Below are 14,651 nucleotides of genomic sequence, written 5' to 3'. Positions count from 1 at the left end.
AAACCCCGTATGAAACCAGGACTTCCTATATACCTAGGTAGTATATAGGAGGTCCTGATGAAACACATTATAATAAAGTAAACGTGGCTTAGTGTTAAATGCAGTGTTAGCATATGACCAGTGGCGGCTCGTCCTATGTGTTCAATGGTTCATTGAACCCCCAGAATTGAACCAACTCCTATAGAATGATGAACTCTACTCATATAATTATATTTTTATTTTATACTCATGGAGTTACATCACAAAATTTTTCATCTACGTAAACTTAACGTCGATGTTTCGCGGCTGGTGCCGGAGTGGCTTGCTTGAAACAGCACCGTATGGCATGACGAGACGGGTGGTGGTGGAAAGCAGTGTTCATTTCCCGATGTGAACCCAAAAACAGGGCTGGGTGAGGTAGTGGAACAGAGGAGGGGAATCGGTTTGCTAGCACGGATTTGGTTCACAATCCTGTCTGAACCACGTTTCCACGAGTTCATCCGAGAGTAGCCAAACCTAACCGAGGCAAGTGAAGCATTCGGTTAACCTCGGAATGAATCGTGAGTATTCGTGATACGGATTCAGTAGCAGTGCCATCTTGAACATAACCAATAAATTCAAATTTGGAGGCAGTAAACAGTAAAAAAACGGTAATCAAGAAGTAGAAGGCGTGACAGTTTTGAGGTTATACGGTACGGTTTCGGGTATACACTGTATACGTTTTGATAGATTTCACTGCATTTTTTGTTATATAAATTTGTTTTGCGTGTTGAATAATATAGATTAGTAATAATTTCTAGTGTGTTTCGTGTATTCGTGAGTATTTCTAGTATGTCCATTTTGTTTTAGTGAGAGTGTGAATATAATTTATTGTGTTCGGTACCGTAACAGCATTTTCATGAAGAAATATGAATAAGGTTCAGTATTTGTTGAAGACAAACATTATTAATATTGAGGATAGGTGTAAAATAAAACATGATGGTAGATTAACTCCCAAAGTAAAAATCAAAAAAGAAAAATATGAACAGGACAAAAAATCTATATTTGTAGAAAATATGCTTCATCTTTGGGGGGTGATTCCCTAAAATGATTATTGATTACCTTTACGCTTGATTATGCTCAATACTCTATATCCTCTTGTCCTTTCTCCCCAATAGGTCATGAAGTTGAACCCCCAAGCTAAAAGATCACGAGCCGCTACAGCATATGGCCCTTAGTGATAAATTCTTAATTTACTGTTCTGTACGTTACAGTAACTATACCTTCGATTTCATTGTTTATAACTGCAAAATATTGCACACATACCACCTAATCAAATCAAATCGTTCTTTATTAATCATTGCATTCATATAACATAAATAGTGTCACAATATAAATAATAATTCACAATAATCAGTTTGGGGAGTCTTGTATACAATATGGACAGATTGAAATTAAATATTTTCACTTTGCTTTATTGCTTTCCGAAAAAAATGAAGGTACCCCAATTTCTAAATTTCTATACGTTTCAAGGGCCCCTGCCAAAAAAGTGGTTTTTGGGTATTGGTCTGTATGTGTGTATGTGTGTGTGTGTGTGTGTGTGTGTGTGTGTGTGTGTGTGTGTGTGTGTGTGTGTGTGTGTGTGTGTGTGTGTGTGTGTGTGTGTGTGTGTGTGTGTGTGTGTATGTGCGTCTGTGTACACGATATCTCATCTCCCAATTAACGGAATGACTTGAAATTTGGAACGTAAGGTCCTTACAATATAAGGATCCGACACGAACAATTTCGATCAAATGCGATATAAGATGGCGGCTAAAATAACGAAAATGTTGTCAAAAACAGGGTTTTTCGCGATTTTCTCGAAAACGACTCCAACGATTTTGATCAAAGTTATACCTGAAATAGTCATCGATAAGCTCTATCAACTGCCACAAGTCCCATATCTGTAAAAATTTCAGGAGCTCCGCCCCATCTATGCAAAGTTTGATTTTAGATTCTCAATTATCAGGCTTCAGATACAATTTAAACAAAAAAAATCGAGTGGAAAAGATTGAGCATGAGAATCTCTACAATTAATGTTCTGTGACATTTTCACCTAAAATTAAAAATAAGCTCGAAATCCGAGAAAATGTGATTATCCAATTGCAAACTGTTGGCAACTGTTGATTCTATTAAATGATTCACTATGAAGAGATTGCAGACCTCGTGGGTATCCAGCTTTATTGCCCTGTCACCAGCTGGATCAAATCTTTGAACAGTAGACTTGAGATGTGCGGGAACACTAGCGTCAGGTGATCAATTTTCATAACGGCAAGGAAAGTTGTGTGAGTGCGCCACACCAGATTTTTTTAAAATATTTCTTAAAATCTGCACCATCCTTCTCTCTGATATTGATTGGCAGCCGATACACGGACCAAGGGCTTAATCAGATACAGTTTTGCTTCTAACAAGCAATTGAAATTTTGGTCAGTAATAATTTTGAGTCCCTAATTAAATCTAACGGACCATTAAATCTATATGTGAAATGGTGCATTAGATTTAATAGGTGTTCTATAAACCTTACCCTAATCTATTGTTTGTTTCAGATTTATTGTGACTTGGCTAGATAATATCAAGTACAACAGGCTCAATAGAACTTGAAAAAAGTGTGAAGTTTCAAACCTTGGGCAGAGGAGCTTTATTGGGCGTTGGACCCACGGCTTGAGCGTTGGGAGCCGCCTCTGACTGTTCCTGCTTCATTGATACGGGCTTTCCCGCCCTACACTGCTCCAGTGCTGTCTGTTCACAATAAATAAATAATACAAAATTAACAAAATTGTAGAATGTATAATATTGAAACTAAAATGAAAATATCAATTTTACGAGTTAGACATTTTAGTACAGTATCAACTTCTCAAGTTGATTTCAACAAATCAAATCAATTTATTCTCACTTTTTACAAAAAAATAATACAGTACAGTTACAGTACATTTATATACACCCTTACGTTATGAGAGACTCACATGTAGGCTTAAGCCTGTGTTTCTGAGGGCCTGGCGTAATTCGCTAAATTTAAAACCGATAAACTAAATTTAAGAAAATTAATATCATATTAAACTAAATTTGAGAAAAATAGAGATTAAAAATATGATATGAATAAAATATTAGTCGATATTAGAGAAAAAAAACAGCCCGTTATAAATTAATGACTAAAAATTAGTAAAACTAAAAAGATAGAGATATACTATAGCAATGCAATTAACTACTAACTTATAAAGAATTTTTCAAAACCTATAATGAATGATGGTGATGACGATGGACTATATATAATCAAAAACAATTAATATTATAACAGTAAAATACACTGGCTACAAAAAAATAAGCACTATGGGACTTGGATTCCGAAGGACCACAGACAAGATTACCAAGTTCCATATTCCCTACCTATATACAGAGAGAAGCAAGCGTTCCTCTTGGTCACTTACAATTAACCACTTTACAACAAGTCGCTTATACTGGCGTGATCTGTAATTTTGAAATTTTTTGAGATAGGTATGTTTCTAAATATTATGGTGTGACAAGTAGTGAATATTAGTTGTTGTTGAGAGTACAGTTTTCCTGTTAAATCATGAATATTTTGTTTCCCTTGCTTGAGATTTTGTTTTAGTTTTAGACTGATTATAAAAATGTACAAAAATCAATAATATTAAAAAAAAAATTCTCCATAGGCAAGAATTATGCTTAGATGCCAGTTACTTTAGAGTATTTCTAAAATAGACCGACAAACTTCGTACGTGGTTTCCAGACATTAAAATAAGCAAAAAAGTTCCAATAAAAATGGACCTGAAATGCTTTGCTACAATAAATTTTTATGAGGAACAATAAATTCTATTCTATTCTATTTTGATGTTAGGAAACCACAAATTTCGTCGGTCTATTTCACAAACATTCTGTTTTCAATACATGTTCGCGATACATCTTTCCTCTCTGTTTGAGAATGAAACAATTAAACATTTTGATTAAAATTACGAGAATGATATCTACGTGAAAAAAATCTAGAATGAGATTTTCCTCAAACGGCAATAAGATCTTTCTCTATAATGAGATTTACTTTATACTGTCAGCATTCCTTGTGAAACATAACAAGGCTTTCCATTCAACCAATGCTGACAGTTTGCAGAGTATATCACTGTATTGTTGTTTGAACAATATCGAACTAAGTAAGATTCATTGTTTTCAATTTATTATCTGTTGCAAAAAATAATAAATTACGGATACAACAATTTATCTGTAACAATGCAATGAATACAACCACAAATTTGCTTTAAACAACGAATGTTAACTTACTCGTTCCACTATTATAAATATAGGGTTTTATGGCTGTTCGGTACACTTTTTTTACATTGGATAAACTTTTTCAATACAATTGTTAAGGTCATTATAAGAGTGAGAAAAAGTGGCAACTGACATTTTTAAGTGGTTTAATAAGCGAGTTATGGGTTGTTGAAGTGTTGAACTACGTTTTCTTTCCAGATCATAAACAGTTTCGACTGTACCTATTAACAGATCTTGAAAATTCGAAAAATGTATCTTTCCAAACTAAAACATTTTCCCCATATCGTTGATAAATAATAGAAAAGTAACATTTTTTGTAAATTTAATAACTTGTTTATTTTGGCATAAATCGCGAAAAAACGTATATTAGAACAAAGCCAATGTTATACTGAATGTATTAAAATAAACTCCAATGGAAAATTCGAAACCGTTTATGATCTGGAAAGAAGACGGAGTTCAACACTTCAACAACCCATAACTCGCTTATTAAACCACTTAAAAATGTCAGTTGCCACTTTTTCTCACTCTTATAATGACCTTAACAATTGTATTGAAAAAGTTTATCCAATGTAAAAAAAGTGTACCGAACAGCCATAAAACCCTATATTTATAATAGTGGAACGAGTAAGTTAACATTCGTTGTTTAAAGCAAATTTGTGGTTGTAATGACCTTATCAATTGTATTGAAAAAGATTATCCAATGTAAAAAAGTGTACCTTAACTACAAAACCATATAAATTTCATGCTTATTTCTTGGCTTTGCAATAAATTATTAATTTTTCTACAGTAAGTTATTTCTTCGGATCGAAATCATGCGCAATTGTATATTATTTAGGCCTTAATTCATATAACCTATATCCTAAATATTATAATGAGTTTACTTCAAAAATGGTCGAATAGGAAACATTGATGTTATAATATAAGGCAATTAAGACAAAATTAGGAAATTGAAGAGGTTCTGGACAATAGCCTGTTTTTTCTTTTCCGAATACTGTATTGTTTACTCTATCCAATAAATAAATAAATAAGGAATTCTGACAGTTTGAAGTGAACCGCGCAATAATACAGAAAAAGCTTATTTTATTGCATACTAAGCCGGTTATTTCATACGAGTTTTTGTGATGGGTCAGAGGTTAGCGAAATATGATTTCCGTCCAATTAACTTATTGATCAGATTGACTGTGCAAGATATGCGGAATTGTGTATAATTATATGAGAAAAACATATAAGAAATTCAACTTGACACTTTTCACTGATGAAACTTCAAAACAGTAATTTATATCTGTATTTAATTAATATTTTTTTCAAAGTATTAGTGAATTTGTAGGATAAAATTAGTGTGATATTTTAAAAGAGGATAAACTTGACTTCAATCCCTTCAATTTTGATCAGATAGACCATGGCTATCTATAGTTCTCTAGTTACACTAATAGTTTGGCCATGAGAGCACACATATTTGATTAGAAATCTAGCCACAGATATGTGCAAAAGCTTATCAAGATGAGACACATAATTGGTAATATTATAAAATATACGCAGATGTAATGGGGCCGTAATGAATGTATAAGTGATTTTCCTGCATTTGACAAATTCAACAAAACAGTATTAAAAATAATAAAAATATTCGTAGTTTTTCATGATTTACATACCTTTGTATTCTTCAACTCGTTCTCCAAACTGACAAAATCCAATTTATTCTGCTCGGTGTCAGGACTACTCTTCAATCGCGCATTCTCCTTCTTCAGGCGGTCGTTTTCCTTTTGCAATTCTTCAAACTGCAATTTCCACGTTTCTACTGTCTTATTTTTGGACTCCTGAACTTGTTTCAACTCTTGTAAAAGTGATTGTATCTTATTTTCAAGAGTTGTTATATCGTCCACATTTTCCAGTTGTGCTTTTCTTATCTTATCGCAATCTTCTGTTAGATCTTTATGTGAGCTCTGAAAATACAAGGTAAAATCAAACAGATACAAATTTTATTTACAAGTCGAAACGATGTTAGATTACACAGCAACTTAAATAATTGAATTTTGGTTGTGACTAGCTTTCAATAGCTTATTAGTGCTTTTTTATTATTTTGACGGATCTTTGTAGTTTTGTAATCACATTATGGACATAAAATACAAAATAGGTTGGAATGCTCTTCATTATTTAATATTCCTTTCTTTTAAGTAGTTATAGTTTTCACAAAAAAATAAATTCATTTCCAATTAATTAGAATGCTCATATCAGGGCAAGATTAATATGATAAATAACACGATGAGTTATATTCCAACATTAACTTCCACCAAATATATTATTATGTAGGGATAATTTCCAATTTACTAACGAGTAATAATTTAATTACTACTAATTCAATTACTTACCTCTAGTAATTTGAAATGCTGCGATAACGCATTGTATTTATCAACTGCCTCATTTGTCTCTTTCTCTCTCATTATTTTTTCCTCTTGTGCTTTATTCTGGCATTCTTCTTTAGTTTCTTTATGCTCGGCCTTTTCTTTTTGCAACGATTTTTCCAGTCTTAGTTTGTATTCGAAAATAACTGTAAATCATAAGATGCATAATTTTTAGAGCTTTATTGTAAATAGTTATAAAATAGCTATAAATTTATGTTCAATGGAATTATTGATTCACATTCAAAACTCATCCAATCAAAAGTAACATTACTGTGAAAAATAACAAGCAGGGAATTATTCCAACATTGAACTCAGCTAAATTTATAGCTATGCAGTAATATTTTTATATATAATCTAGACTACTATACAAATAATCATGATCGGATGTGAGTCAAATTAAATATCTACCTTTATTGCCGGTGATATTAATTTGTTTACATTTTCTTATCTCCAATCACAAACTATACAGCAGTCACTATTGAATTTTCAAGACCATTGAAAGAGGCTGATAACAGAAATCATATAAATCATTAAATTTTTTTTAATCCAATGGGTTTTAAAAATCGATTACTATTTCTTAAAATTTAATTAGTAATTGATATTTCAATCTCGTCTTGCAGATTTCTTCAGGCGATTGCTAGTGTTTACGAAATAAGTAATAATATAGTCTAATATTGAGCTTTACTAATAATGACTCTTCAACTTATGTGCTTTTTCATTAGTTATGTTTTTAAATACATTTTTAAGCACACTATTCTAATTGCAATTAATTTATCATCTAGCTTTCTAATTATGAATTTCTAGTGCAAATAGTAGCCTACTGGGTAATCAATTTATACACTGAATTGCAAACAATCGATTAATTTATAATTTATTTATTGTATAAAATACTATAATCATAATACAATTATGACATTGGAGGAAAAACTAGGCTGAGCCTGTACTATTTCTCTCCAAAAATTTTGATAAAATGTTAATGTTGTCCAAAAGATAAGGTTACGTAATCACACACTGCTTCGTTACTTGATTTTCGGTCCAGGAATGATGATTTAAAATTTTGAAGGTTGAATCACAGAATGTATCACAATAAATTAAAAACTTTAGAGATATTGCACTTATTTAAAAAATTTTAATACAAAATTAAAATACAAAACCCAACGATATTGGGAACTATGTCTGCCACTATAAGCTGTTTTATATAAATTAATGAGGGGAAATCATTTTTAGTCTCATGTTTTATTATGTCTTCTTATTTCATGTATTTTTTGGCTTAAATTTTCCAAAATAACTAAATTTTTCTTGTTCTCATTGATTCATGTAGTTTAATACAAGTCAGTACTTCATCCTTCTAAATTAAAAAATTTCTTCATATCCGACAACTAATCAATTTTGTTAATATTATTCATGAATTTGAGATTTGCTATTTATAATAGGCCTATTGATTATATAATATTAAATTTAATATAATTTTAATATAAAAATAAGATTATGATATTTACGTTTTTATAGCAATAAACGTTTTAATAGCAAGGTTTTTTGGCAATAAACAATTTGATTTGATATAATTTAATTCAAATTCTTAAGCTGCGTTTACACCAAAGTAATTAGCAAAATTTTAATAACTTAATCCTTATAGATTCTATTAGAATGAAAATAACTTATCATACTAATAATGAACATATGTGTTAAGTTCCGTTCAATCTAATAGAATCTATAAGGATTGAGTTATTAATTTTTTTATAAAAAAAAACTTTGGAACGCAGCTTTAGAAGTGAAAATATAACCTATTTGGAAATTTCACTATTTATAAAATTTGGATGTGGAGCACTTTTGGGCTAGACTTGTAGCTCTGGTCCAATCATATCTAAACTATGATTTGTGATTGTATTGCTGAATGAATAAATGGATGGATTAAATGAATGAATGAATGTTTTGCTCTCAACGATATGGAAAACCTATTGTCTTGCTTCCAATCATCACCCACTAATGATTCATCACCAAGTGGATGAGCATGGTTGGAAATCTCAATGATAAAGATATAATTAAGAAACGATTAAATACCTTGCAGCTGTGCAGCGAGCGACTCCTGTTGCTGATCACAGTTGGCGACATGCTTTTTCAGTTCGTCCACCTTGGTCTGGCTGGAGTGGTAGAGGTAGGTCAGCGCCACAAACACAAACAGCAGCAGCGCCAACAGCACAAACCGCGTCTTCGCAGTGCGCACCATTCGAGCCGAGCTCATCTCCGTTTACAAGTCACTAACCTAAAACATATTGCAAAAATGTGCAAATAGAGGATGTGTGCACACAGAGAGCGGTTAGCAAACTCAAGTTAATTATTGAATTAGTAAGAAAGAGAGACAGGATTGAGGGTGTCTGTTGTCTGCACACATAGAACGGTCAGGAAACTGAAGTTGATTACTGAATTTATTAGATATTAGATTTGAGTTCTTTATTTATGTATGTTAAAATATATACTGGTTTGAACACAAAATTTCATTAATAATGACAGTATCTATTGGTCAATATTCAGCGAATTTTACAAAGTATGAAAAATCAATTCATGAGAATAAAGATTGAATGCAATTTGGATAACGAAAATAAAGTATAATATAGAAGTCATTTACACATGACACATGAATAGATAATAAAATAAGGATAATACAAATAAATGAGCAGCGATAGAACACTTGAGTTGTGAGCCCCCGGGCTAAACTGATCGTCCCCTCTATTTATAACTATGAAGTAATTATGTACGTTAAGAGAAAGACTATGGCTAGAAATAACAATACTCATAGATAGCCTATAATACAATAAATAAAGGAGACTGTGCTTCACTATACCAGAAAACAGCTCTTTTGAACGATCAAAGCAGCATATATGGGTCTTAAATTTATTTCCTACTCATTTGGCAAATTGTGAAAATATCGATATTTTTGGGAAGGAATCAGGCACGGCCCTAGGGACTTTGCCGCCCTGGGCAAAATCGGCAAACGCCCCCCCCCACCATCAGGTATCCCGTCTAATTGTTTACTCAAAAATTTGCCCGAAGGTTATCAGTTGTTTAAGTTGAAAATGACATTAAAACAAATATTTGAAAAATATTAATATTGGGGAATAAGTACAGACAACGAATGCTCAAATGAAGGTATGGAGACAAATTTTTGGAACACAATTTTCAACTCCACAGTTCTTTTAAGGATAGTAAGAGGATCAACATTACAAAAATCCTCACCCCTACCCCATGTACTAAAGGGGTGGGGGTGGTTTGAATGTACCATTTTTTCATTTTTCGCTTATATCTCGGAAACTATGCATCTTATGAACATTTGTACTCAGTACAAAATTGAAGCTCACAAAATTACCAACACGTTTTGTTCTATACATTTTTCCCATATCTCTCATGGTTTCTGAGATATCCGCTCTTGAAGGTGAGACACTTCTTGAAAAAACACTTCTGCCTCCAATTTTTTTCATCTTTTCAACATCTCAAAAATCGCTTTTGGCAAATTTTCAGTTGCCTCAGATTCCGCTTCCACGTTTCAATGGGGAGCTTTCAAAATGGCAAGCATTCTCAAGTGCTTTTACCAATATTATTGATAATCAGGATAATATTAATGACTCATTCAATTTTTTCTATCTTCGTCAATCACTCAGTGGTGAAGCTCTTGCTAGAGTGGAACACATTGAAGCTGACGAAAATGGTTTTCAGCTTGCATGGAACCTCTTAAGGGAGAGGTATGACAATAAGAGATTAATTGCTGCCAGGCACGTCACGGCAATTGAATCTCCTCCTACCATAAAACGTAACTGTCCGCAATCATTACGGGCATTCATTGACTTTTGCAAGTCCCACATTACCGCGCTCGAAGCGCTTCAACTTGGAGTCCAAATCAAGGACTTATTGTACATGAACAAAATGTTGTTGCAGTTGGATACTGCTACTGTTCGAGAATGGGAAAAGAGTGTTAGCATACACGACATTCCCACCATTGACAAATTTTGGAATTTTTTGGAATCACAATGCAAAATCATGGAAGCTGTTGCTTCAAGCTCAGCTAACCACCATCAAGGAAATGTACAGCAAGGTACATCTAACTCGGTTGGTGCTCATAGCAAGTCGAAGTTCAATCGAATGTTCAATCTAGAATGCAGGTTACTACCTCTTCTATATCACCTTGTAGTTTTTGTAATTCTGTTGTACATTTTCCAAATCGTTGTAATGAATTATTGAAGTTGCCGGTTATTGATCGTTGGAATGCTGTCCGTGACAAAAGGTTATGTTATAATTGCATCAAGCCTTTCACACCCAATCATACTTGTTCGGACAAATCTTGTGCACTTTGTGGCAAGAGTCACAACACTGTTCTTCATAGGCCGTATCCTCAATCGCGAGACACTCAGCCTACTTCTAAGGATAAGGTAACTTCCAATGTTATTCATTCTCAATCTTTTGCTCCTTCCAAGGGTAGGAATGCTGTTTTGACTTCCATCATGGTTCAGAATGCGGAAACAACTAAACAAGCTGTTTCTAATGCAGAACAACCTCAGAAGAATGCTCATGTCACGATGAGCTCCACCTCGTCACTGTGTTTGCAACAGCAATCAACTGTTGCTTTGTTACATTGAGAGCACTGTCCTACGTTATCTCAAGGTTATAATAATTGTATTATTGAGCATCTTATCGTTTTCAATTATCAGTTGGCTTATTTGTGAAGCATTTCAATTTCTAACCTCAAATTAATATTCTCATATCTGAATTATTTGTATTGATGTCTAACTTGACATTCAAATCATTGAAGGCCTATGTCGCCTCTATTAATGTACTCAACAATAATAATTATTTCATTGTATTTGATAGCTACCCTTGGCTTACAAGTGTTTTCATTGAAGGCCTATGTCCCCTCCATTAATGTACTCAACATTAATAATTGTTTCATTGTATTTGATAGCTACCCTTGGCTTACAAGTGTTTTCATTGAAGGCCTATGTCGCCTCTATTAATGTACTCAACATTAATAATTATTTCATTGTATTTGATAGCTACCCTTGGCTTAAAAGTGTTTTCATTGAAGGCCTATGTCCCCTCCATTAATGTACTCAACATTAATAATTGTTTCATTGTATTTGATAGCTACCCTTGGCTTACAAGTGTTTTCATTGAAGGCCTATGTCGCCTCTATTAATGTACTCAACATTAATAATTGTTTCATTGTATTTGACAGCTACCCTTGGCTTATAAGTGTTTTTATTGAAGGCCTATGTCGCCTCTATTAATGTACTCAACATTAATAATTGTTTCATTGTATTTGATAGCTACCCTTGGCTTATAAGTGTTTTTATTGAAGGCCCATGTCGCCTCTATTAATGTACTCAACATTAATAATTATTTCATTGTATTTGACAGCTACCCTTGACTTACAAGTGTTTTCATTGAAGGCCTATGTCGCCTCTATTAATGTACTCAACATTAATAATTGTTTCATTGTATTTGACAGCTACCCTTGGCTTATAAGTGTTTTTATTGAAGGCCCATGTCGCCTCTATTAATGTACTCAACATTAATAATTATTTCATTGTATTTGACAGCTACCCTTGACTTACAAGTGTTTTCATTGAAGGCCTATGTCGCCTCTATTAATGTACTCAACATTAATAATTGTTTCATTGTATTTGACAGCTACCCTTGGCTTATAAGTGTTTTTATTGAAGGCCCATGTCGCCTCTATTAATGTACTCAACATTAATAATTGTTTCATTGTATTTGACAGCTACCCTTGGCTTATAAGTGTTTTTATTGAAGGCCCATGTCGCCTCTATTAATGTACTCAACATTAATAATTATTTCATTGTATTTGACAGCTACCCTTGACTTACAAGTGTTTTCATTGAAGGCCTATGTCGCCTCTATTAATGTACTCAACATTAATAATTGTTTCATTGTATTTGACAGCTACCCTTGGCTTATAAGTGTTTTTATTGAAGGCCCATGTCGCCTCTATTAATGTATTCAACATTAATAATTGTTTCATTGTATTTGATAGCTACCCTTGGCTTACAAGTGTTTTCATTGAAGGCCTATGTCGCCTCTATTAATGTACTCAACATTAATAATTGTTTCATTGTATTTGATAGCTACCCTTGGCTTACAAGCGTTATCTTAAGGCCACCGACGCCTATTTCAATGTGTATGATATTGATTTTGGAACTTACTTATGTTAATGTCGTCCAAGGCATTTTCTTTCTGAACTTACTTACTTGTATTAATGTCGACCGAGACATTCAATTACTCTAAGGTTATTTGTACTAGTGTCAATCAAGACATTCAACTATTTCAATATATAGAGCATTGTTATTTCTGATTTACTTGTGTTAATGTAATTCAAGACATGCAATTTATTTCAATGTATGTAACGTTGATTCTGAACTTGTGTAACATTAAATTTTTCAACATTAACTTTATTGTATCATTAAGATTCAGCTAAAGATTTTTATTCGATTCAATTTCCATTCACTTGTTTTTGTATGTGGCCATCTGCCTATTATTTCATTGATATTAAATCTCAACTTGTTTACTCATTTTGTCTTTTATTGGCATACTCCCAGCACATCATGCTATCAGTTTTTTATGCACAGAATCCAGAGATTTATTTTGTAGGTATTAATATCAATTATCATTTACAGTCCACTGCCCTGACTTTGGATTCTGCCAGGTACGTTGAAATGTTCAATCCCTATGCTTCTAGATTGATCTTAATACAATTTTGGATAACTACTTTATGACTTTATGGCAATGGATGAATGAGCTCATTTGGAAGCCTATACGGTAATTATTCTTTGAACATGGAAAAATTCCATTTCTAATTTCAAAACACGTTATGAAAGCATCAATAAAGTTAATATTGATGCTTGACGAATGTGAGTAAATGATGGATGGAATGATGATGAGTAAATAATAATATAGTTTCAGTTGGGTACTGATTCATTCAGATGAATTTATCAGTACACAATAATTAGCCTATATATGCTAAAATGATCAATCTTAATTATTTTAGTATTTCACCTGTCACAGCGGTTAATCTTCATATTTTTTATTTTAAATTTTATGGATTAATATAAAAAATCTTAAAGCATTTTATATTTATAAGCATCAATACCATCAACTCATAGTCTTTGAAAAGTGTGATTTATTAAAGTTATATTGTGAGTAATAAAGTTATTATAAACATAGCGGCAAAACAGAATCAGCTTATCGAATCACTACAGTACTGTCAATAATTATCTAAAATCTAGTAGTATTTGCGTAAATCTGAAGGACTACTTATCGTATAAGAATTATTAATGAGAGAGATATTTATATAGTGTGTAGAATTAGAACTTTAATATTAATTAAGTTAGATTGAATCAAAGTAGGCCTATTTTGAAATAGAATGAAGAAACTAAGTTCCAGGCAAGTAGGCAAGTTAGTTATACTTCATAGTTTATATATTATGTTGCACATGAAACAGGTATTTTGATGTAATTGAATAAAAGCAAATATAATGATAGATATTATGGTGTAGTAGTTTTACCTTGACACAGGACAACCAAACTTGATTGAGATGGAGAAAAAACTCACACTTTCATTTCTATTAAAATAGGTTATGTATGTAATTCAGACAGGGACTTGGAAATCCCAACTAATATAACCAGACAATGAAAAAATCATTTCTATTACAAGAAACTATTATCACTTGCAAGCTATTGCAATAGATTGAAACGATCTAGGATTATTTACATAAATAATAATAAACTTTCAATACACGATCACGAACAATCTTCCTCCTCCGTCAGCAGTCAGCAACATTGAAATTGAATTATCCAAAACAAAATAGAAAACAGAACCTGCTGATGCCATTTCAGTGCTGCCATCTGCCAACAGCCTACCTATACTTAACAAAATTGCCATATTACAGAAAAACTACTTTTAAACAAAATTGAG

At 32.5% G+C, this 14,651-nt stretch overlaps 1 protein-coding gene across 3 annotated transcripts in view; it reads right to left on the bottom strand.

Moving 5' to 3' along the window:
• LOC111061703 (Golgi integral membrane protein 4) overlaps positions 1-14,550 on the bottom strand; it is a 40,668-nt gene extending 26,118 nt beyond the window's left edge. For 2 of the 3 annotated variants that reach the window (XM_039423279.1, XM_039423280.1), the window contains exons 1-5: positions 14,242-14,550; positions 8,733-8,934; positions 6,639-6,817; positions 5,922-6,212; positions 2,620-2,736 (exon numbers count right to left, since the gene is read on the bottom strand). In XM_039423279.1, coding sequence (XP_039279213.1) covers positions 2,620-2,736; positions 5,922-6,212; positions 6,639-6,817; positions 8,733-8,913 — 768 coding nt within the window. In that variant the 5' untranslated portion in view covers positions 8,914-8,934; positions 14,242-14,550. The remainder of the gene's footprint in view (positions 1-2,619; positions 2,737-5,921; positions 6,213-6,638; positions 6,818-8,732; positions 8,935-14,241) is intronic. The other variant, XM_039423281.1, reaches the window with a different exon arrangement.
• Positions 14,551-14,651: the final 101 nt, after the last annotated feature.

Source organism: Nilaparvata lugens, chromosome 3, assembly GCF_014356525.2.
Source record: "Nilaparvata lugens isolate BPH chromosome 3, ASM1435652v1, whole genome shotgun sequence".
In the NCBI taxonomy this organism is placed as follows: domain Eukaryota; kingdom Metazoa; phylum Arthropoda; class Insecta; order Hemiptera; family Delphacidae; genus Nilaparvata; species Nilaparvata lugens.
This window is presented reverse-complemented; position numbering and strand designations above follow the sequence as displayed.